This window comes from Festucalex cinctus, chromosome 12, assembly GCF_051991245.1.
Source record: "Festucalex cinctus isolate MCC-2025b chromosome 12, RoL_Fcin_1.0, whole genome shotgun sequence".
Taxonomy (NCBI): domain Eukaryota; kingdom Metazoa; phylum Chordata; class Actinopteri; order Syngnathiformes; family Syngnathidae; genus Festucalex; species Festucalex cinctus.
The window spans coordinates 4051029-4072248 of record NC_135422.1 but is presented as its reverse complement, the minus strand read 5'-3'; the positions used below and the strand labels follow the sequence as shown (position 1 = coordinate 4072248).

The 21220-nt window shown below is 40.1% G+C and overlaps 2 protein-coding genes across 6 annotated transcripts in view; both read left to right on the top strand.

The window, feature by feature from the left end:
* Positions 1-9441, top strand: part of arhgef10 (Rho guanine nucleotide exchange factor (GEF) 10) — a 43732-nt gene extending 34291 nt beyond the window's left edge. For both annotated transcript variants that reach the window (XM_077538796.1, XM_077538795.1), the window contains 2 exons: positions 6615-6737; positions 7739-9441. In XM_077538796.1, coding sequence (XP_077394922.1) covers positions 6615-6737; positions 7739-8244 — 629 coding nt within the window. In that variant the 3' untranslated portion in view covers positions 8245-9441. The remainder of the gene's footprint in view (positions 1-6614; positions 6738-7738) is intronic.
* Positions 9442-9952: 511 nt separating this feature from the next.
* Positions 9953-21220, top strand: part of kbtbd11 (kelch repeat and BTB (POZ) domain containing 11) — a 37952-nt gene continuing 26684 nt past the window's right edge. For 2 of the 4 annotated variants that reach the window (XR_013287763.1, XR_013287764.1), the window contains exons 1-2: positions 12064-12327; positions 13092-16872. Coding sequence is in view for 2 of the 4 variants with exons in the window: in XM_077540059.1 (XP_077396185.1) it covers positions 13182-15080 (1899 nt within the window). In the remaining 2 variants the exon portion in view is untranslated. Of the gene's footprint in view, positions 10101-12063; positions 12328-13091; positions 17486-21220 lie in introns of those variants that run through there. The other 2 variants (XM_077540059.1, XM_077540058.1) reach the window with 2 other exon arrangements.

The following is a 21220-nucleotide window of genomic DNA, read 5'->3' as shown; positions in this document are numbered from 1 at the left end:
AATACCATGTACACAATGATGCTAGTTTTTAATGCAGTACAAGGTCATGAGTGTTCAGTGATCTTCAGACAATATTATGGTTGATGGTGATGAAAAAAAATTCTTTGTAATTGTGCATATGTTGAGAAACGTTCTGAAACTGTGTGACCATTTTCTCACACAGTTGAGCCTTGTTGGTCAAGTCAGAGACCAGACTAATATGAACATTGCTTTTTCAGAAAGCTTGGGTTTAGGTATCTGCTTGTCTTCGAAAAGAATAAAAAAAATAAAAAAAAAAATTTTTTTGCATGTTTGTAAACAAATATAATTCATTGCTGTGCATGTTTTAAGTCAAATGTGCTTTTGCCAACCCAAATATAGAATTATTCGCAAATGGTGGTTGTTTTGATGTGAGCATTCAGTGCCATTGACGGCTTTAGACGTCAAAAATCCATTTTTAACTGGTCTGGTAGTGAATGAGTTACAGAGCAATTAAATATCATTTTAACAAGACGGCTCTCTTTTACTCTGTGCTTGTTTAAGATTGTAAAGCTGTAATTATTGGCTCATCCAGTCAGCAAAAAAAAAAAAAAAAAAAAGTGAACAATGCGCCACAAACTTGCTATCTCTTTAAATGCAATAAGAGGAGGACTCTTTGCTGCCGCAAAGGTTTAAGTCAAAGTATCGCTGACAACGTTGAGTGCAAATCAAATTAAATGTCAGCACGGTAAACGTCCCACGCTGAAGTCATCAGAGAAGCTGGCTGCTACTTCGGATCTTTTAATCCGCCGTTACATCAGCCTTGACCCAAAAACACGCGGCCGAAAAGAATGAACGCAATCGGGGAGATTACACGTTTCTGGAAAGTCTGGATGTGCGTCTTTGTCTTGTGATGAAAGGGAGTGACATTTATTACGTTGGCTGACATCTTTTTTGCGCTCGTGAGAAGCATATGCATGCCGTGGTTGCTTACAGTTTTGTTCTTCGATCCCTCGTCAGCACACAGTGGCTGAGATGACTCTCATCCCTTTTGCCACAAGATGACAGCAACATTTAAAACTGGCTGAAAGAAGTAGACCGTTTCCCGGAGCTCATTTTGCACATCTGGCATTTCTTTCACGTCCAGAAACATTTAATAGGACATGAAGGTCCAATCACAAGACATGAAATGCATAGATTTGAGGAGGTGGTATGCAATTACTATATGAAACGAATAGTGAAAAGTTAACTCGTGAGAAAATGGACTGAAAATTGAGATTGTTTGTTTTTGTATTTCACTTTTTTTTTTTTTTTTTACTTGGAATTGCTTGTTGATTGGTAAAATTTCACAATGGGCTTTATACATTAATATTAAGACTGTTAAACCCCATCAATTCATTAAATTTTAAAGTTTTTAGTTGTATAAATATTGGATTAGTGTGGTGTCTGTATCCACATCCGAAAACGACATGAATTGTATGTTTCTGAAGAAGAAAGATGGGTTTGGTGTAGGTTTTGCCAGCACACCCCCATACTTCAATGCAACAGGTGAGGTATGGAACAATCAATGAATTATTTAACACTAACAAATAGGGCTGGGTCGAAAATATCGATATTGAGTCGATATTCCTTTTCATTGTCCAATATCAATTCATAAAATCACAAATCAATATTTTTAATACAGTTGTTTTTACCCCGTAAATTAAGGTGCCGAATAGAGCCCAAACGATTAATCAGCTGCTGAATATAATCGGCCGATTATTGGCCTTCAAACATCAGCCAAAACAATCGGCCAATTGAGCTAAATAGCTGATTATTTTCCCCTTAAAACGCTGTCAAAGAAAGCCAAAGTTTCCGACGCAATGAAAGTACCCTGAATGCACCATTTTGCTTGCGTAGCATTAGCAACTAGCAAGTGTATGTTATTCTGTTTTCCCGAAGCGTACGTTAAGTTGTTTAATGACTGTTGGAGTTAACTGTAAAACTAAATACACAATGTTAAGAATGACATCCACTGTACATTTAAAAACAAAACACGCTTCGTTTTTAAAACATCGCTAGCCTAGCGCAAGCAGGAAGTTAGCAAATGCTAACGGGAAGTTAGCCCTCGACTTCGGGGAGTGTTTTTCCTTCAAATAACGAATCGAATCGGGCCCCTTCCGAATCGAATCGATTTTGAAAATCTGAATCAATAGCCAGCCCTAATAACAAAGCATTCTTGTTCAATGATTCTTTAACCTTCCTTGTGTTATTTTATTGATTTATTTTGCAAAGCTGGTCAAAAGGATTCAGGTTCTGCAAGTGAAGCAGAAGGCTGGTTTTTGTGACAAAGTATACCACACTTTGAACGCTTTGGTTTTCTTCTTATCGAGACTTTTCCAGAATGCTCTCCAGGGGATTTATCACCACAAGTTGTTACCGTAGGCCAGAATTAGACGAGGAAATTGTGCTGCAGCCTGTGCATCATCTTTGGTGTAATTAGAGTACAAAGGTTGGCTGCAAGAGAAACAGTAATGTGTTTTTGATCTGGAACTGGGTTCAACGCAAGTTGGTAGACAGACTTGGTACCTCAAAAGACCTAAAAGGGTCGTCCAATGTGGAAATGGGCTCAAATTCAGCAAGCATCTCAAGCAGGGTTCCGTTATTGCGTCAGATTCAAACCCGGGTCTATTATTAGAACCCTTTGTCCCAAATGCTTGTAATTTAACCAGTAATGTCTTTTCAGGTTATTATGTAAACACACAACAAACAAAAATTATTATTATTATTATTATTATTATATATACTATATATATATATATATATTTTTTTTTTTTTTTGAGGCAATGAACTTTTTCACAGTAACAAATTCCATAAAAATTTTTTTATCACAATTAATTTATGCTACAAGCATTGATGTATATTTTCATAGCCATTGCATTGACATTCACTCCATTTCCATTATTTATTGTTGGAAAACAAGATTCAAAATAATAACAAATCATGGTTAGCTTGTGTCCCGGAATGTATTATGATCATGCTTCAAGGTTCCACAATCCACTATACGAATGAATCAAATAATGTTGAGTGTATTTCTAAAAGGATTTTTGTGTGAAAACATGAGTGATGTCAGGAAAATTGGGGCGTTTTCTTTTATCTGATCTCTTCACTCAGTAGCACTTTTTAAATTTGCCCTGCTCATGTTCGCACATGTTGGAACAATTGCACTTAGTACTCGCCTTCATTTCTGTCTGCTGGTTCTTTGTATCGCCTTGGCATAATATGCTGTAATAGCAGCCATTTTCATGCTTAACCTTGCTAAGTGCAGCTCATATTTTAGAGCAATTCGATGGGAATAGTAGTTTTTTTTTGTTTTTTTGTTTTTTATTGTGCTGTGCACATTTTTGGATGTTTTTGCTGGCTTTATTGTCCAGAATGTTTGAAAATGGTGGCAGTCAGTCGGGTTGCAGGGTGTGCCTTTGTCTGCTGCTGTGTGACCTAAAAAGGCAGCCATGCATGTTTTAAATGAGACAAACATCAAAGGAGGGGCCAATAAATTGGACCTCTGGCTTGTTTTTTTACACGACTATTATTTCTAATCTACGATCAGTTATGATTCTTGGGTTCCCATTTTACAGATCTGCGCACCGGCGCAAGTCTCGCCGACGTTTTTTTTTTTTTTTTTTTTTTTTTTTTTTTTTGTTAGAGTAGACTGCGCTCGGGCTAAAAACGGGTGGATCATAATTTTCATTCTGGGGCAAGTCTAGTTTAGCGTTTTTGTGAATTTGGGTGTTCCGGCGGATGCGGTTGATTACGCACCCCCCGCCGTATCTGCCAATTTGGTAACACAAGGTAGAGTCCATTTTAGACTCGGCAAAAGCAGGACTAAATGGTAATGAAGTTTATTTGTATAGCCCTTAATCATTCAAAAAAAGTTTCACAGGGCTTCATATGTTCACAGTTGATAAATACCAACAATATCCCCTGATCGAACCACAAAAGGGCAAGGAAAAACTAAAAAAATAAAAAATAATAAAAAAATATTATGATAAAAATAAAAAATAATAATAAAATAAAAAATTCTAAAAAAAAAAAAAAAAGTGCGGGGGATTGATGTACTGTTACAGGTTTGTCCATTGTTTTCCAAAGTAAAAACAGATGTTTGCAAATGTCTTATTTGAACACAGACGATAATCAGTATTCTTTCATGAAGGACTACAAAAAAATCAGTGAACAATTACTGTTGATATGCTGATATCAGCAGATTTGGACAATTTTAAATCAAGAAAAAAAGAAAAAGTGGCTCCAAATGATTACTCACTTATTAATTTAGATATATAAATATGTTTTATTTTAAATGTTTTAATTGTCCCAAAGACGTATTTATACGTTTTTTTATGCTCGAGCATACAGAAGGCTTTGATGCAACCTCTGAACTGCAGAGATTGGGTGAAGCAGTGGTAGTAATTACAAAAACGGCCAGCAGGTGGCAGCAGAGTATAAGAGATCAACCAGGGCCACACTTCTAAACACATTTGCAAATAATGCTGAAATGTAGATATATTCGAATGCTAAGTGCTGCAAAATGGAAACAAATAGAAATATACTTCAATTTAATTTTGACAGCTCGACTGTAGAAAAGATAACACTCAACGCAACCACTGTACCACTTGGTCAAAACGGGGCCACAGCCCCCCCTGATTAAAAAGTGAAAATCCACATGTTAACAGTAGACACCGAGCACTGTATCAGCTTAAAAGTCTCCGGTTAATCCCGAAGAATTTTAGAGGAGAAGCACAATTGCGCACGTGCTGCTGTTGTTATTCTTAGTGTGAGTGAATTGCTGGTGCCGTGTGAGATTTAGTCCTCCCTCCTGCTGTTGCTTGTCAGGGCTAAGTGCGGATCAAAGTGGTGCTCCGCTGTTGGATCAGCATCGGGTGGATGTTCACTCTGGATTTATTTTAGTTTGCCCTCTGGGTGGGGAACTCCAAATATTGTGAAAGTTGACCAAGCCCCCCCCCCCCTCAACCTGCAATGTGTTTTTCTGCTCATTGCAGGACTTCATTACAAGCACATGTGGTTAAGATTGTCGGTCTTCAGATGGGCTTGAGAGGACCGTACCTGGCTGCCTCCGGCGGGATTACCAGAGCAATGCCAAAGTGGTTGGTGATAGGGCAGTCCTATTAATCCAAATTCAATTACAATTTCAGTTACACTCCACAATTATAAAATCAGCAACATTGTAAAAAATAAAAAAATAAAAATATTAATACTATTTTTTTGAGTTGTTAAAATTTATACATTTGCATTTTTTTTAATTTAAAATGACTAATTTAATGCATTTTAATTAGTGTTTATTAAATTAGTCATTTTAAATTTATTTTATTTATTTATTTTTTACGTTTAAATATATTCTTGTTGTGTACCAAAATACAAATGATCGTCCTACTGCACTTCAGGTTCAAGTTTTTGCCAACATCAATAAATAAATATGAATATATATTATTAGAAATTCTCTTCGGTCCAAAAAAGGAACTTACATAATTATATTGTTTCTATTTTTTTTTTAATTAGTCTTAATATTTTTAAATATGTAAATATTTTTCCTCTTTTGTACCAACAAATAAATGATCATCGTACTGCACTCCAACTTAAAGTTTTTGCCAACATAAATACAGTAAATAAATATAAATACATTATTATAAATTCTGTTCAGTCCAAAAGGAACTTACATAATTATAGTGTTTCTATTTTTTTTCATTGGTTTCAATATTTTTAAATGCTGAAACATTTTCTTGTTTTGTACAAAAAAAAAAAAAAAGTTTAATTGTGATTTCAATTATTGCCAAATTAATTGTAATGATTTTTTTTTCTTGATTGTTTCCCCCCTCCCATAATCGAGCAACGCAAGTTGGCGTGCCCCGCGCAATTGGTCACATCTTCAGTGGGGTCCAACACAGGGACTGGAAACCATTTTTTTTTCTGCGGCCAAAGAAGATTAGTGTGCGGGAGGAAATTCAAGTCAAGCTGTTAGCATAGTCATGACTCATGATGACATGACTGCCTTGCCACCAAACCAGTCAAACTTTTTTTTTTTTTTTTTTTTTCTCAGATCATAGTTATTTGTCGTCTCTCATATCTGTGATGTGTCAAATTCCAACTCCCGCAATCTGTCAACTTTATTGCCTTCCTTTATGTACCGAGCTGTAAACGCGAGAAGCGCTCTTGACTTTATTGTGCGTCGCACGAATATTTGCGAGCAAGAGGCAAACAAACAGGTGGCATTGTTCTGCGAAAGCTGCCCCAAGCTCGCCTGAATAAAAGCACTGCCTGTTGCTTAATTACAGTATTCCGCATCAGTCAGTCTGTTATGTAACGCTCTTGTTTCTTTGTGCAAGCGAGGCTTGAAAAGAGCTACATTTATTCGGGATCTGTTTGGGGTTGCCTTGGAGATGGACAAACCTCATCGCTGCCGAAAATATGCAGACTCACCTTCCACAAACAACGTTTTATAGCCTGCTCAAGTGGCTTCTTTTCCCTCGGAGATTTGCAAAAGACTATTTGGACAAAAGTATTTGGAGCATTTTTAGCATGTCTGACTCTTAGTTGCGAGGTTGGGATCTCGAATCCGGTCTCTCTCATGTTCTCCAACTTCCTCCATTATGTTTTCCCCGCAGGGAACCAGAGAGTGTCAGTGAGCAGTCTGCTGGTTTGCCATGGTATGCTGCTCGTCGGAACCAACCTGGGCGTCACTGTGGCCCTCTCCGTCCCCAGACTGCAGGGCATCCCCAAGGTCACAGGTAACACAGCTTCACAATATTGACATTTGTATGCATGCGTAGGTGGGTGTTTACGTTATGAGGAAACAAATAACACCTGGGTTAATGCATACGATTGGGTGGATTTGTGGATCTCGTTCTGCTTCATCTACCCTTCCTTCCTTTAAAGGAAGGAGTTCCTTCCTTTAGTCTGTCCTCTGGTCTCTCTCGATCTTAGATGTTTCTGGGGTTGGTGAAAGATTCTGGTTTTGTCACTCTGTGGGTGGTCGGTGGTGTCTGGTTGGTGCTGGATTTAACTTTGTTTCATCTCTTTCTTTCCTTTGATCCTTCCTCTGGTCTCTTGACAACTTCACGACTCTGGCGGGACTCTGAAGAAAGGAGAAAAAAAAAAAAGCAAAGCTATACCTAACTTTATAATAATAAATTTGATAAATAAATAATTTATTTATTTATTCATTTATGTTGGCAAAAACTTGCAGCTTGTGCACTGGTGACGATCGTTTATTTTTTGGTACAAAACAAGAACATGTTTACACATGTAAAAAAAATATTAAGCCCAATTAAAAAAAAAAAAGAAAGAAATACTATAATTAAGTTCCTTTTGGACCAAACACAATTTATAATAATGTATATTTATAATCATATAGATTTATTTATTTATGTTGGCAAAAACTTGGAGTGCAGCATGTGCAGAAGAACGATCTTTTTTTGTACAAAAGAAAACGTTTAAACATAAAAATAGTAAGACAAATACAATTATTTGAAACACTGATTATGCAAGTTCCTTTTGGATGAAACAAAATGTATTAAATGAGTTATTTTAAAAAGGTGCACATGCATAAATTATATAATTAATATAAACAGCTGGAATATTAGTATTAATAATCTTTTTCTTTTACGATGATGCTGATTTTGTAATTGTGGAGCGTAACAATTGAAATTGCAATTGAATTTCGATTAATTGCACAGCTCCAATGTGAACCATGCAAAATGAGAACTGACGAGGTTGTGTGCGTCTTCAGGTCGGGGTATGGTATCCTTGCATGCCCACAACGGCCCGGTGAAGTTCCTAACCGTGGCCACAGCGGTGTGCAACCGAACCTCGGGGCTCCCATCGCCCGCCTCCTCAACATCAGCCCAGCCAGTCGAGCCAGACGATGGAGACGACGCTCCGGCCCCCTCAGACTCCACTTCGACCCCACCTCAGGGCCAAGGACTCTGGCTGGGCGAGGCAGGCTGCACCACCATGGCGCTCCAGGATTCGCTGTCGTCCTCATCCTGCGGCTCTTTAGTTCAGTCCCAAGGCTCCTTGGAGCACGGGCCCGAGGACGGGGCCCTTTATGACGTGCTCCACGATCCGGCCCGCCAGCGGAGGGGCCGCCGCACCAGCAAGGTGGACGTCGGCTCCCTCCTGGTGGTTTCCGGAGGTCTGGGCCACCGCAGGGTGAACAAAAAGTCCAAGCAGTCGCGCCATGAGGACAACACGGCAACCATCTTGATCTGGCAGATCCCTTTGCTCAACGTGTGACGCAGCAGCACGGCAGTGAAACACAACAGGCAGTAAAAAAAAAAAAAATGTTGGGATATTTTATAATCCCACAAATGTTTCCACTCATTTCAGGCACACATACGGTGGTTATAAAAAGTCTACACACCCCTTCAAATGCCAGATAAAAAAAGAATGAGACCAAGATATATATATATATTTTTTTTTTAAATGATAGCTTAGAAGCAACACATTTTGACAAATAATGTAATAAATAGAAAATAACTCCTATTAAAGCATCTACTGAATCATAGAAGTAGAAGTCTTATTTGTTTGTCTCTGCATGACTACAGTATTTATACTGCCAAAGCGGGCACACTTAAAAGTGCAATACATTTTCATTTGTTAAAATTACGTCATGTAGGTCAAAGGTCATATAATGGTGGAAAAGGTTTTGAAATTTATCTTAGTCTCATTTTTTTTCCCCCATGATATAAACCTGGCATTTGAACAGGGGTGTGTAGACTTTTTATGTCCACTCTACGTCCCTAAGATATCTACTTATGGAACAGTGGCAACAAGCAAAATAGCTTATATTAAAAAATAAAATAAAATACTTGCCTCCACTACAGTATTCCGAATGACATCTTGTTGCAAGATAAATGTAAAGTAACTGTTGTGTCAAAACAGACTGCAGGCTAACATCAGGTGATTCGCCACTTTTCGTTTGTATAAAAAACGGTGTTGAGACTTTATATTTCTGCATGAGGAACGTTAAGTTACAATGTGGTGGTTATAGAAACAGTTTTTTTTTGTGTTTGTTTGTTTGTTTATTGTGATAGGATCAGGTTTAAGGGATCTGTCATGGCTTGTTGAGTTGTAAATATGCAGTTCGCTCCGGACTGTCTGTCCGCGTTCTTTGAGTAATATAAAATGTCAAGTCATGGAACTGGCTCAGTGTTTCCCCACTTGCGTGTTTACAAAGAAAATGGATCAAAAAGGTGAAGTAACGTTGACTGATTTCTACTTTGGAAAGACTCGGAAGTCTGGCTGGCCAGTGTTCTCCATAAATGGAAAAATATTTTATTGACAATTCCTCAGCCCTGAATCATCTTTTGTTACTCAGTTAAGAATATTTAAGAGACTGTAAAAACATTATTTTGTTGTTGTATACATTTGTATGTATTGGATAGTACTTCTTCTGTTATGTTCTTAACCAATATAAACGTTTTATTGAGATACTCCTGTCCTTTGTGTTATAAGGATGCACCATTTTCGGAAATGATATCCTAACCTTGGTTACCTCCTAAACTTTGCGTTCCCTCGCAAAACATCTTTGCGTGAACGCAGTTGTTTTTTTCGCCCACCATGTCACCTTAGCTTCGCCGTAAACACTTCCGGGTCATCTTCCATGTAAAGTTTGTAAACAAAAGCGACGAGGATGGAACGTTTGTAAACATCCTCATCCAAAAACAGTGGGAAAGCTTTTCTAAAGCGACTAGGATGGAGCATGTATTTTTCCACTGCTTTGTTTACGCGTCGCTTTTGTTCACATGGAAGATGACCCGGAAGTGTTTACGGCGTAGCTAAGGTGACATGGTAGGTGAAAAAAACAACTTTGCGTTCCCTCGCAAACTGTGAGAGAACGCAAAGTTTTTTGCGAGGGCACGCAATCTTTACGTTCCCTCGCAAAGATTACGCAAAGTTGTTGTTTTTTTTCTACCATGTCACCTTAGAGTCTCCGTACTAAACAAACTGTAGCATTCTTCAATTCTCCAGTCATGACGCCTTTACTACATGTTGAGACTAGCAATGTCTCCGAGGTAGGTGAGAGGAGCCCGATGCAGCTCTTCTGGGATTTCACTCGTCGTTTTCTCCCACTGCCGAGCAGAGAGAAGGTGAAGCCGTTTTCTCGCTCCAAACGCCCACATCCACTGTTGCGCAACCTTTTTCCACTATGCTCCCACATACTATCTTCTAGCTCCTAAAATAATCACATATGCGCATCTGTTTGAAAACATTTGTAGGCTACTGGTCTGTCTACGACTTGTAGTAACTGATGCTAGCTAGCCAGCTAGCTCGCTCCAAGGCTCTTGTTTTGGTTTCCATGGAGACGCACATTTCGTGTGCACTTCTCAGTGTCTGCCATTTAAACCTCCCATCTGAATAGTGCTAATCTCACAGGCCTGATCTTTGTGAGATACCCTCGCCGTGGCTCCCTTTCTATTTATACATCGGCAGACCAGTTGCTATGAAAGTTTTTCACTGCTATTGTTGAGCAGGAATACGCGAGAAGGTGGGAGGCACCAGCCAACAAACACTACACTGAGTTGAGAGTAGAGTATAAGAGCACAATTTGATCCTGCTCCAAAATGAGTCTTAAATCTAGTATCATGCTATGAAGGGATGTGCGTGTGCACTTGTGCGCACTAAGCCAAAATGATGGCCGTTTTTTTTTGTTTTTTCCCAGTCTCCAATCATGGCTTAGGTCAGGGGTGTCCAAACTTTTTCATCTGAGGGCCACATACAGAAAAATAGAAAGCTGCAAGGGCCATATTGCTTTTTTTTTTTTTTTTTTAGTTATTAACACATTCATTCACAGACCAGCAAAAAAAATGCATCATTTGACGTCTTTTTCCGTCAATGGCAGTGAATGAGTTATAATGTACAGTTACTCATTGAAAACTGCTAACAGTCACAAGGCAAATTGATACGTCTCTCCACTGAGCAGCAGCTGAATCCCAATTTGACATCCTGAACCACAAGAACAATCGGTCGTCAACTGACTACACTTAAGAACCATTAATCTAATGTGATGTTTTCACAAATTGGACCTTGACACTAAGCAACAAGTGGACGAAACTATTTTTATTTCTGAAACTGAATTATTAGCTGCAAATTTGTGTCTTTGCGTAGCTAGAAATGTTTAATCCACCCTCTTTTTTTTTTTTCTTTTTTTTTACAGCATTGAAAAATTATTTTTAGTATTTGCCGCGGGCCGCCAAAAAAATCACAATATGTCACCGATTGCACAGCTGGGGTATTAGCTCCTCCTCCTCCATTTGATAGACAAATTATACTATTTTGGCTGGGGGTGGTTACAAAATTTTGTTCTTGTTGAAGAGGGTGACGTAAAAACGAAAAAAAAAAAAGAGAGAGAGAGAGAAGCACTCGCATCCACTAATCTGAAAAACCATACAGGTAAGGTATATTTTTTTTCTGTTATCATTTACTGATTTAGCACTTGGTTATTTTTGCTAATCAGTTTACCTTGTTAGCAATGTGAATACGGTTTAATAGCGTGTCCTCTGTATTTTCTTCTTAATTAATGTAAGATATATTATTTTGTTTGCATTTTTTAATTGGGTCCAGTTATCGAAATTGTTATTGCGCATAACTGCAGTATATTTTATTTAATTTTTTAAACTTTTGTGCTTGAGTAAATTTCAGAGCTTTTTTTTTTTTCTTTTTTACTCAACGGGAGTTGAAGCGATATACTTTTACTCCCAACACACGCACACACACACACACACTAGAATTTACATTAAATAAGGATTTTACTTTTGCCACCTTCAGAAATCTATAGATTTCATGTACTGTGCCAAGTTCGGTCAACAGATGGTGCCTTGCCCTGTACAGTTGAGGGTTAATACTAACCGAAGGGGCGTGGTTTAAGGCAATAGTCAACTGTAGGGGTAAAAAAATAAATAAATAACAAGGCATCCCCTGACTAGTCATGCTGCCAATGTTGGACACGTCCAACGCATGAAGACACTCGCCACATTTGTTGAGTGCACGGTCACGCGAGGAGGCTGGTGAAGGAGGGAGGAGGGGAGGGAAAGAGGGAGGGAGGCGCGCCCACCGGTGGGGAGTCGCTGCTTGCTGTTCGATTCAGCCGCTTCAGCCTCGCCTCGGCCGCGGGGAGACTTTGAGCTCGCCGAAGGCAAAACCATTCATAGGATCGGGTGGTTTAAGAGGTGAACGGGTGGACGGGATCAGGACGAAAATGTGGATGAAACAAAGTCGGCCGGGGTGACTGCTTGGTCAGGATTGTGTGGAGGTTTTACGTAACGGAGCTTTGCTGGCTTCCAAGAGCGCTTTAATAATCACAGCCTGGAATCGCAGGTAGGTTGCATTTAACTTCGCATGGAAACAAACGTGGATTCTTCTAAGGTTGCAATCTGACCCTCTGTCATTTTACCACTTATTTGTTCGTTGTTTCAAGAGCATGATGAAACGAGAAGGTTCTTCTCACCCTTGTCATTTTAAGGAGCAATTTAGCCTTGCGCACGCGCACTAAATGCATCTACTTCTAGCTCTTAATAATGGGCTTCTAGGGTGATTATTGCAGTAGGTCACGCAGTTTGACTCTAAAGGAATGATGATGTCTTTCCTTGGCCTTGTTTTTTTTTGTGTGTATTACTTTTTTTTTTAACAATCATGTACAATATCAATTGTGGTCACTGCAGTATTTAGCATAAGGGCTACTGCTTCTATCTGTATACTTGGGATAATAATCCCTCAAAAGGAAATGTTTATATTCTGCTGTATATCTATCTATCTATCTATCTATCTATCTATCTATCTATCTACACCGGGGGTGGGGGTATAGCCCCGTCAAAAAACCCAAGTTAAGCCCCTACAACATTTTATTTGACATACTAAAATCCATTTATAAATGATTTTTGCTAACCCTAACTCGAGTTTTAATGTTTGGGGATCTCATCTTGGCTCCCTCCTTTCTGTGTGGGGTTTTCATTTATTAGGTTGAAATGATGAGACAGCAAAGCTTTCTCGCGTTATTGCAAAGGCAGTCGTGTTTTGATAAGCGAGATAATGCCCCTCAGCAACTGCATCTAAATGACTCATGTTTCTTCCCCTCCATGTAGGTGGCAGAAAGACACAAAAGACAAAGGTTTGTCCACCCCCAGCATGATCAGTAAGGACGCCATCCTCCATTAGAAGTGAGTAACATCAGAATGACCGAGGGCCAAAGGCCAGGAGGAGTCGCCGCAATCGAGGCCGACGTCACCCGCCACACGGTCAACCTCGTGGCAAGCACTGACAAGGCCAGGGATTTAAATCCAGGTTGTGTCCAAGGGTTCTTGCGGGACGACCCAGAATTCACCGCCCCGACAGTTTTTGGGAAGGAATACCTTCTGGATGGACGACCGATAAGTGAAAACAACCACGATTGTCAAAAAGGTAACGGCTCATACATGGCAAGTACAAATAAGCTTCATCCCTCCAAAGAAAAGAACGAGGTGGACTTTCCATCTCGTGCTGACTCCAGTGCGTCCCACATGCAATCAAACTGCGCAAACAGTCAAATCCCCAATGGCGCAAGAGCCAAAGAGTCACGCTTTGCCGATTGTAAACCAGAAACAGATCAATCAAACCTATCATGCAACCTCCAGGGCGGCTCAGTTGCAGTCGATTCCTTGTCTGGTGGAACTGAGCCTGATTTAGTAATCGAAGTTGGCGGTCAGACCATCAGCGCTCACAAGTCCGTCCTGGCGGAAAAAAGCGACTACTTCAAAGCTCGGCTGTCACGAAACGTCCTCAAAGTGAAGGGCATGAGCTACAAGACTTTGTCTACGCTAATCGACTATGTTTACACTTCCCAGATGAATGTTTCTAAAGACAACGTCGTAGAAGTCATCACGGGGGCCAAAATCCTCCAGATCCCTTGCGGCGTCCAGGCGGCCATGGACCGCATGACGGAACAGATCACTGCGGCGAACTGCTACGAGATTCTGAGCATCGCCAAAAAGCAGCGACTTAGTGAACTCAAGGAAACCGCCTACGGCTTCATGAGCGACAACTTCCTGCAGATCCTCAAGGACCCCTGCGTGTACGGGCGTCTGACCGGGTCCGAGCGCGATCTGGTCCTGAAGAAGCGAATGGACGGGAGGAAGACTCTCATGGCCGCCGAGATTAACGACGTGTTTGAACGCGTCGGGAGCCGTCCGCCGAGCCGCTGCGGAAGCCGTCCGCAGAGTCCGTTGTCCGTGGGGTCTCTGGAGGAGAGTCACACGATCTACTCCTTTAGCGAAGCGGCTAACGACTGGCGAGCTTTGACATCCTTGCCCGAGGATGTCAACACGAAAGGATGCGGAATCTGCACTATGTACAACTATTTGTTTGTGGCGGGTGGGATAAAAGGTTATGGGGATAAGGGGAGGGTATCAGACAAGGTCTTCTGTTACAACCCCAAAACAAACAACTGGGCAGAGATCCGACCCATGACGCAAGCTCGCGCCCAACTAAAACTCGTGTCCATGGACGGCAACCTGTACGCTATCGGTGGGGAGTGTTTGTTTACCGTGGAAAAATACGACCCTCGCATGGACCGCTGGACCGCCGTAGCCCCTTTGCCGAAGGGAGCCTTCGCCGTAGCTCACGAGGCTACGACCTGCAACGGGGAACTTTACGTGTCCGGGGGCTCGCTCTTCTATCGCCTCCTCAAGTACGACGCCAAGAGGGACGAGTGGCAGGAGTGCCCGTACAACAACAGCAGGAAGAAGTCGACAGACATGGTGGCGTTGAAGAGCTTCATCTACCGCTTCGACGTGACCCGCGAGCAGGGGATCAACGTGTTCAAGTACAACAGCATCGTGAAAATGTGGAACGATTGCGCGTCGCAACGGCTCGGCAGCTCCTTGCCGTTTAGGTGCGCCGTCGTAGGCAACTGCATCTACTGTGTGAACAAAAGCCAGACTCTTCAGTTCGTGGTGGAGGAGGAGAACGCCTTCTTTGTGGAAGAGCCGCTGAGGGCGCCTCTCGAAGCCAAAGGCGTTCTCTTTCCTTTTGTTCTCACTTTGCCTGAAAAGCCTGAGAAAGTTCCCTGCGGGTGCGATCCAGAGTTACAAAACTAGAACGCAGACCACTAGGTTTGTCTGTCAGCTGTCTGTATCGCAGTATATTGCCTGTTTGCAAAAGAATGTGTGTACTGCATGGCAATTTAATGTTTTTACAGAGACAAGCCTTAAAAAGGGAACTTTCAGTATTGAGTGAACGCAACAAAGTGACAGTAGATTAGTACTTCTGGCTGGTATTGTTTGGTGCACTTTTGTGTTTGGATCAGCTATTATTGACATCATGTGGACTTATTGACATTTTGCTGCAAAATGTGCCGGTGAATGATGCGATGTGGCTTCTATGCAAATGGAACAGCTGTAGGGCTTCATTATTGATGACTGGAATGTTATTGAATACAGAGCACGATTTTACACAAAATGAAACTATTCTCTTTCTATACTGTTGACATTAGGGTCCAATGTAAGTGAACTATACTGGAAAAAATGGGTTTCTAATAGCTAACATCGGGTGACCAGATGTCACGTTTTTCCGGTACAGTCCCGGTTTTGAGCCTTATGTCCCAAGTCCTAGCAGATTTCGCTAGCCCCATCGTTTTGTCCTATTTTTTTCCAAGTCCAGTCAGCAAGCTAATTGTTTGGGCCATGTGCATTTCAATCACAAAGTTGTCATAGCGATTCATAGCCTATGATAAAGCAATTTAAGAAAGGAATTTAATCGTCTGAGATTGGCTGGCAACTAGTTCAGGGTGCCCCCCGCCTACTGCCCAGAGCCAGCTGAGATAGGCTCCTGCACCCCCCGCGACCCCTGTGAGGAATAAGCGGGCAAGAAAATGGATGGATGGATGAATTTAATTGTTAAATAGAACTACTTCCTTACTTCCATGTCTAAGAATTATGGGAAACTAGCTTAATGCTGCGGTCTCTGGTCAAGCTAACTCTCACGCCAGACTGAACCAGCCGAGCGGCTGTATTTTTGACACTCCTGAAAACAATCAGTCAAATTTAGAGGATTCAATGAACGGGTTATCTAATATGCACATTTTAGGAATGTGGGAGAAAACCCACGCGGGCATGGCGGGAACCTGAACCTGCGCACTCCAGACAGGAAAGTTCGGAGATGAGACTCAAAGCCAGAAACTGAGAACTGTGAATCAGACATGTGAATCACTATCCTTCGAGTTGCCAGAAAAGCACATGAATCAGCTTTTTTTTTTTTTTTTTTAAGTGGGGGGGGATTTTGCAGACTGCATAAGGGTATGTTCCAGCACTTATACACATTTGCCAAAGATATTGAATAAGCGAAGTGCGCATTAAATTTGCGCATGCGCGAAGGAAAACACAACAAAACGAGGCTACCAACTACCCTATCAATTTGAATGGCGGAGATTAGTGTGGTGACAATCTTTGCCCAACTGTACACTTTAAAGCTTGCAAGTCAACTTCCCCGATATCAGTAAACCACATGCTATGCATGTTAATAAAAAAAACAGCAACTTTTCAGCCGTTGAAACGTTTCTATCAGAGCCGATTCCATCGGATCCAATTCATTTTCAATAACCGTTGGGTAGTTTCGCCTACCCACAATGCACCACGCCGCTACCCATAATGCAACTTGAATTCGACATGCGCACTTCGTTTATTAGCTGTTACGTCAAGTTAGACACTCATTTAACGTTTTCATTATTTTTTTTTAAATAGTACCATGTTGGCTGCTAACAAGCTCTTTCAGGGATGTTGAATAAAGCTGAAAACAGAGCTGAGTTCATCTGCGATATTTAAAAGGTCAAATCAGATGCCACATTGCTTCAGTCAGTCCGTCGATGGCCTTTACAGCCATCACCATCCTCTGGTCTGTATGACTCTCATATGATAATATTGTATTCTACATGCATAACGTGAATTATTTTATTTGAGAAATGTCTTGAAAGTATGTGTTTGCTGCTACAAAAGCACAATGTGAGAATAGTATGAAAGCTTACAGTATATTTCTGCCAGCAAAACAAACAAAAAATAAAAAATCTGCTAATGTACTTGTGTTTCAATGCAGTGAGTGTATCTTGGACAAACTGGATGTGGTTTTGCCACGTTAGCTGGCAGGCCTTTCTATTTTTGTGGGGGTTTTTTTCCCTCAGTGTGCATATGATGGATTTGTATTTGCTCTTGTGATGACAGTTCAGTGCTGTAATGCCAAGTAAAAAAATTCAGTGCAAAAGGTTTTGGAATGGGCTAAGTCATAAGGTGTTGGATAATGTTTATCGGTCAAAACAAAGTGCTTCGAATAAAATTGATGTCTGAAAAGTTTGTGATTTGTCCCCCCCCCATCGACTTCTTTAATGGCTCCAATGTAAAAAGAAGGTAGACTCTGCCATCTAGTGGACATTAGTCGTAGCAGCAACGACTTCATAAAATGATTGTATTGACACGTTCCTTGTTCAACAATAAATACATATAAAAAAGCTTAATCGTGTTTAATGGCTTCTAAATCGTGTACATAAATGTTACAAATGTTAAAACATTAAGTCGTCAATCCAACGTTAATTAACATGTAATTGAAGATGTCTCGGAATCTGTCCAATCAATAGTGATTTCACAGAACGCAAGTCATAACAGGTCATCACTGTTTGATCCCTTGCCAAATGTACACATTTGATCACGTACAAATAAATTAACAATCTCTTGTTTTTTTTTATGATTTATCAATCATGGAGCGTATCGGTAAATCTATTTACAGAATAAAAATCCATCCATCCACCCAGTTGTTTTAATACAAAAGAAGAAATTAATGACAATAATCATAATAATAATAATAATAATACAGCAACAATAATAATAATAAAGTGTCGATATTTTTCAGAGCCGAGTTGGCAGCAATATAAGACCTATATGTGCCAAACATAAGGTAAGGGTTTGTTTTGTCAATAAAGTTCCATTAAACAGACTGTATAGTCTTCTGTCATGCAGGGTGGTTTATAATTCACAAAAGAAAAAAAAACATTTTTTAAAAACGCAAAACACATCATAAATTACAAATTAACAACCCCAAAAAATTAACATGTCCAATTTATAACGCCGTACTTTATCCATATTTTAAGGTTGTGTGAGCTTCCATTTTCCAAACTGCTGTACTGATTGTTCAACACTGGAGGGCAGTGTGAGCATGGAGTAGAGTTCATAGTTGTTTTGGCTCAACGAGTAAGTTCAAAGAGGACTGAGGAGGAAATTGTTTTCTGCTTGATTAAAATAAAATAAGGTGGAAGGTGGGGGGAATAACAACAGTAATTTATGACATATTGTTGCATTGTTATTATGCTTTTGTGCTGAAGTCAACATGCAGGTGTGGAATCAACCTTTATTCAAACGTGCGTGTTGTTGCCATGGAGATGATGACTGACAGCGATTGTACACTAACTCTTAACTTCCGAACCTAATCTTAGAACATTCAGCTTAAATTGTAAAAATGTTTAATTTAAAAGTCCACTACATTTAATTTAATGTAATAATGTTATGAGAGCTTTAGTGCAAACGTTAAAGATGCTCTCTGTTGTTGAATGTGAGGAAATTTGTTGCATTTATGTATCATAAACCTATTTCAATGTTTGTTTGTTTTAAGTGCTCTTTGGTTTCTTTCTTTGTGTGCTAACATGGAGCTGTAAAGAAATCTGACTTTCTATTTTAATTTCCATTTTGAGTACAAAAACGGCAAACATGCAACAAGCCTTTGGAGGCACACAGTGAAATCGTAAAAAGCTGCATGGAATTAGAATCACAGGAGAAAAGCATGGCCTGGGGAGAAGCATCATGTAATGTGCTTTTTCTTTTTCTTTTTTTTTTGCGTATCCGCCCCTCACTTTCTCATTTGAGCCATTTAGATATACACAGAATTATTTACACCTTCAAGGCAATTCCACTGAACTGCACATCAGTCAATTAGTAAATCAGAAATGTTCTGTGATTCCATTTGAGCGTGCAGTCCTTGGCTCCCTCTGGTCCCACCCTTTTAGTCTTCCATCCTGACAGTGACAAATTACTCCTCCGCTTGGCGAGATTGAAAATTAAAAGCATTTAAAGTTGCTCATGCATTTATGCTAATGAGAAATTCAGATATGATTTGCATGCGAAAGAGGCGAGTCTTCAGAAGCCATCGTTGCCCGGCAGCTCTTCGCTTCCGTTGGCTCTGTTTTGCTTTTCTTGTTACTGTATGTGAGTGAAGAACATGTAATGTGTCAACAAAATATGACATATTTCATCACTGTGTTTTATTGCATACAGGGAAATGCAATATTGCCTTGTCGGAGGTCTTTGTCGGTGTATTTATGGTGCAAAGCCATTATTGGTGCAGCCACTCAGCCGAAGTGGGTCATTGTGTCTGACCCCCCCCCCCCCCCCTTTCCCCCCTCCCAACATCAACATAAAAGGAGCAACCGCTTCGGACATTATGACATTGCACAGTTACCGCTCAGCTGCTTTCCTCACTATCACGCATTTATTTATGATTTAGATATTTTTTTTGTCGTTGTTTTTGTATCTAGAAAAAAGCTCCACATATAAACCGATTTATTTGTAATATAGTGTTACTTATTTGTTTCATACCCCCTTCTTGCTCTGCCCACTGCCTTCCTTTTTTTTCTTTTTTTTTTTAAATTAAACTAACCTTGCGGCCGTGTCAAATATCATTTTTAGTAGTATATGCCGTGGACCACTGAAAAATGGATGGCGGGCTACAAATACTTCTGAAGTTTGTACACCCCTCACAACACCGATGCTATTTGCTAGCCAATCTGTGCTGTTTTATATTGTGTGTTAGCATTAAGCTAGCAGTTTTTCCTAAGGCATTTATTGTATTTTCTTCGAATTACACAACGTATAATTTTGTGTTTTATGCTTAGTTTGACAGTAAACATCAATTAAAAGTGGCAAATCTCTTGAATTGAAGCCTCTTTTTAGTGTTGGTATTGTTAAATATGCTAGCAAGTCAAAGCAAAAAATTAGCAAAGTGGCGGTGGCCTGTGCCTCTAAAAACGTAAGTCAAGGTGACCTTACATATATATTGTACTTGAGCCATTCAGAATGGACAGTCCTTCAAAATCTGATATGAAATAACTGAGATGAAAACTCTGTTGACATACGCAACACAGAGGATTAAAAGTGTACCGATTCGTTTCCTCAATATGCTTCCAATCATTTGCGGCAGCGAAACTATCAAAAGCCCCCGCACGCGTCTTTAAAATTGTTTGCGCCAGTCGCTAAATGATCGTCACCTTGGCAACAAAGATGCATTAACGAAGGTTGGAAAATGAAACGGGACTTTAATTTGTTCACTGTTCAACGGCGAGGTGAAATGGATTAGCTTTGATTGAGGCGGTGAGGACGGAAAGCGCTGACATGACACTTGTGTTTGTCATTGTGCCATTTCAAGGAGGATGCTGCGGCATTAATGGATACGAGGTACACAGCAATTAAAAGCACTCGGATTCATTAATAATTTTTGCATGAATTTTTCAGAGGACGCTGAAATGATTGCCACCTCACAGCGGCTTTCCAATTATGCTGCTTAATTAGAAACGTCAATATAAAGGAATGATTAAATGTGGGAATACATTAAAGGCTGTCAGATATATTTAAAAAGTTATGAGCATCACTCATACTGTGTTTGCTCTAATGTGTTTTGCAAGCTTTTGGAAATTAAATGTAAGACTTGTGTGGCAAACTCAGTAATGAGATGCATCATGAATTCTGCATTCACAAAGAATCATTTTCAGTTTTGTCCGTCAGTCTCAGTGTTGCAGCTGACGGAGAATTCTGTCCGTCCTCTGTGTTTTATTTCCTCTGTATTATTTCACAGCTGGACTGCTGCTGACAAAATCTAAATGTTGTCGTATCACAACAACGGCCGCTGAGGTGCGACTTCTTTCCACATAACACAGAGGCTGCAGTTACACTTTGGGCCAGAGGTGGCAGTCGTGAGTCAAAAAGTGGCAAACTGCACAATGATCCTTTAACTGTGATTCACTGGTTATCTGACCCGCATAATTTTGTTCCACCTTTACTCAAAACTATCAGGAAATTAAAAAAACAAAAAACAAAAAACATCAACAAATCAATAGTTTTTGCATGCAACTGCTGCCTTGATATATGCGTGTACGTTTTCAGTGCTTACCTTACCTTATCAGTGGCTTACAAATACAGAAAATAATCTC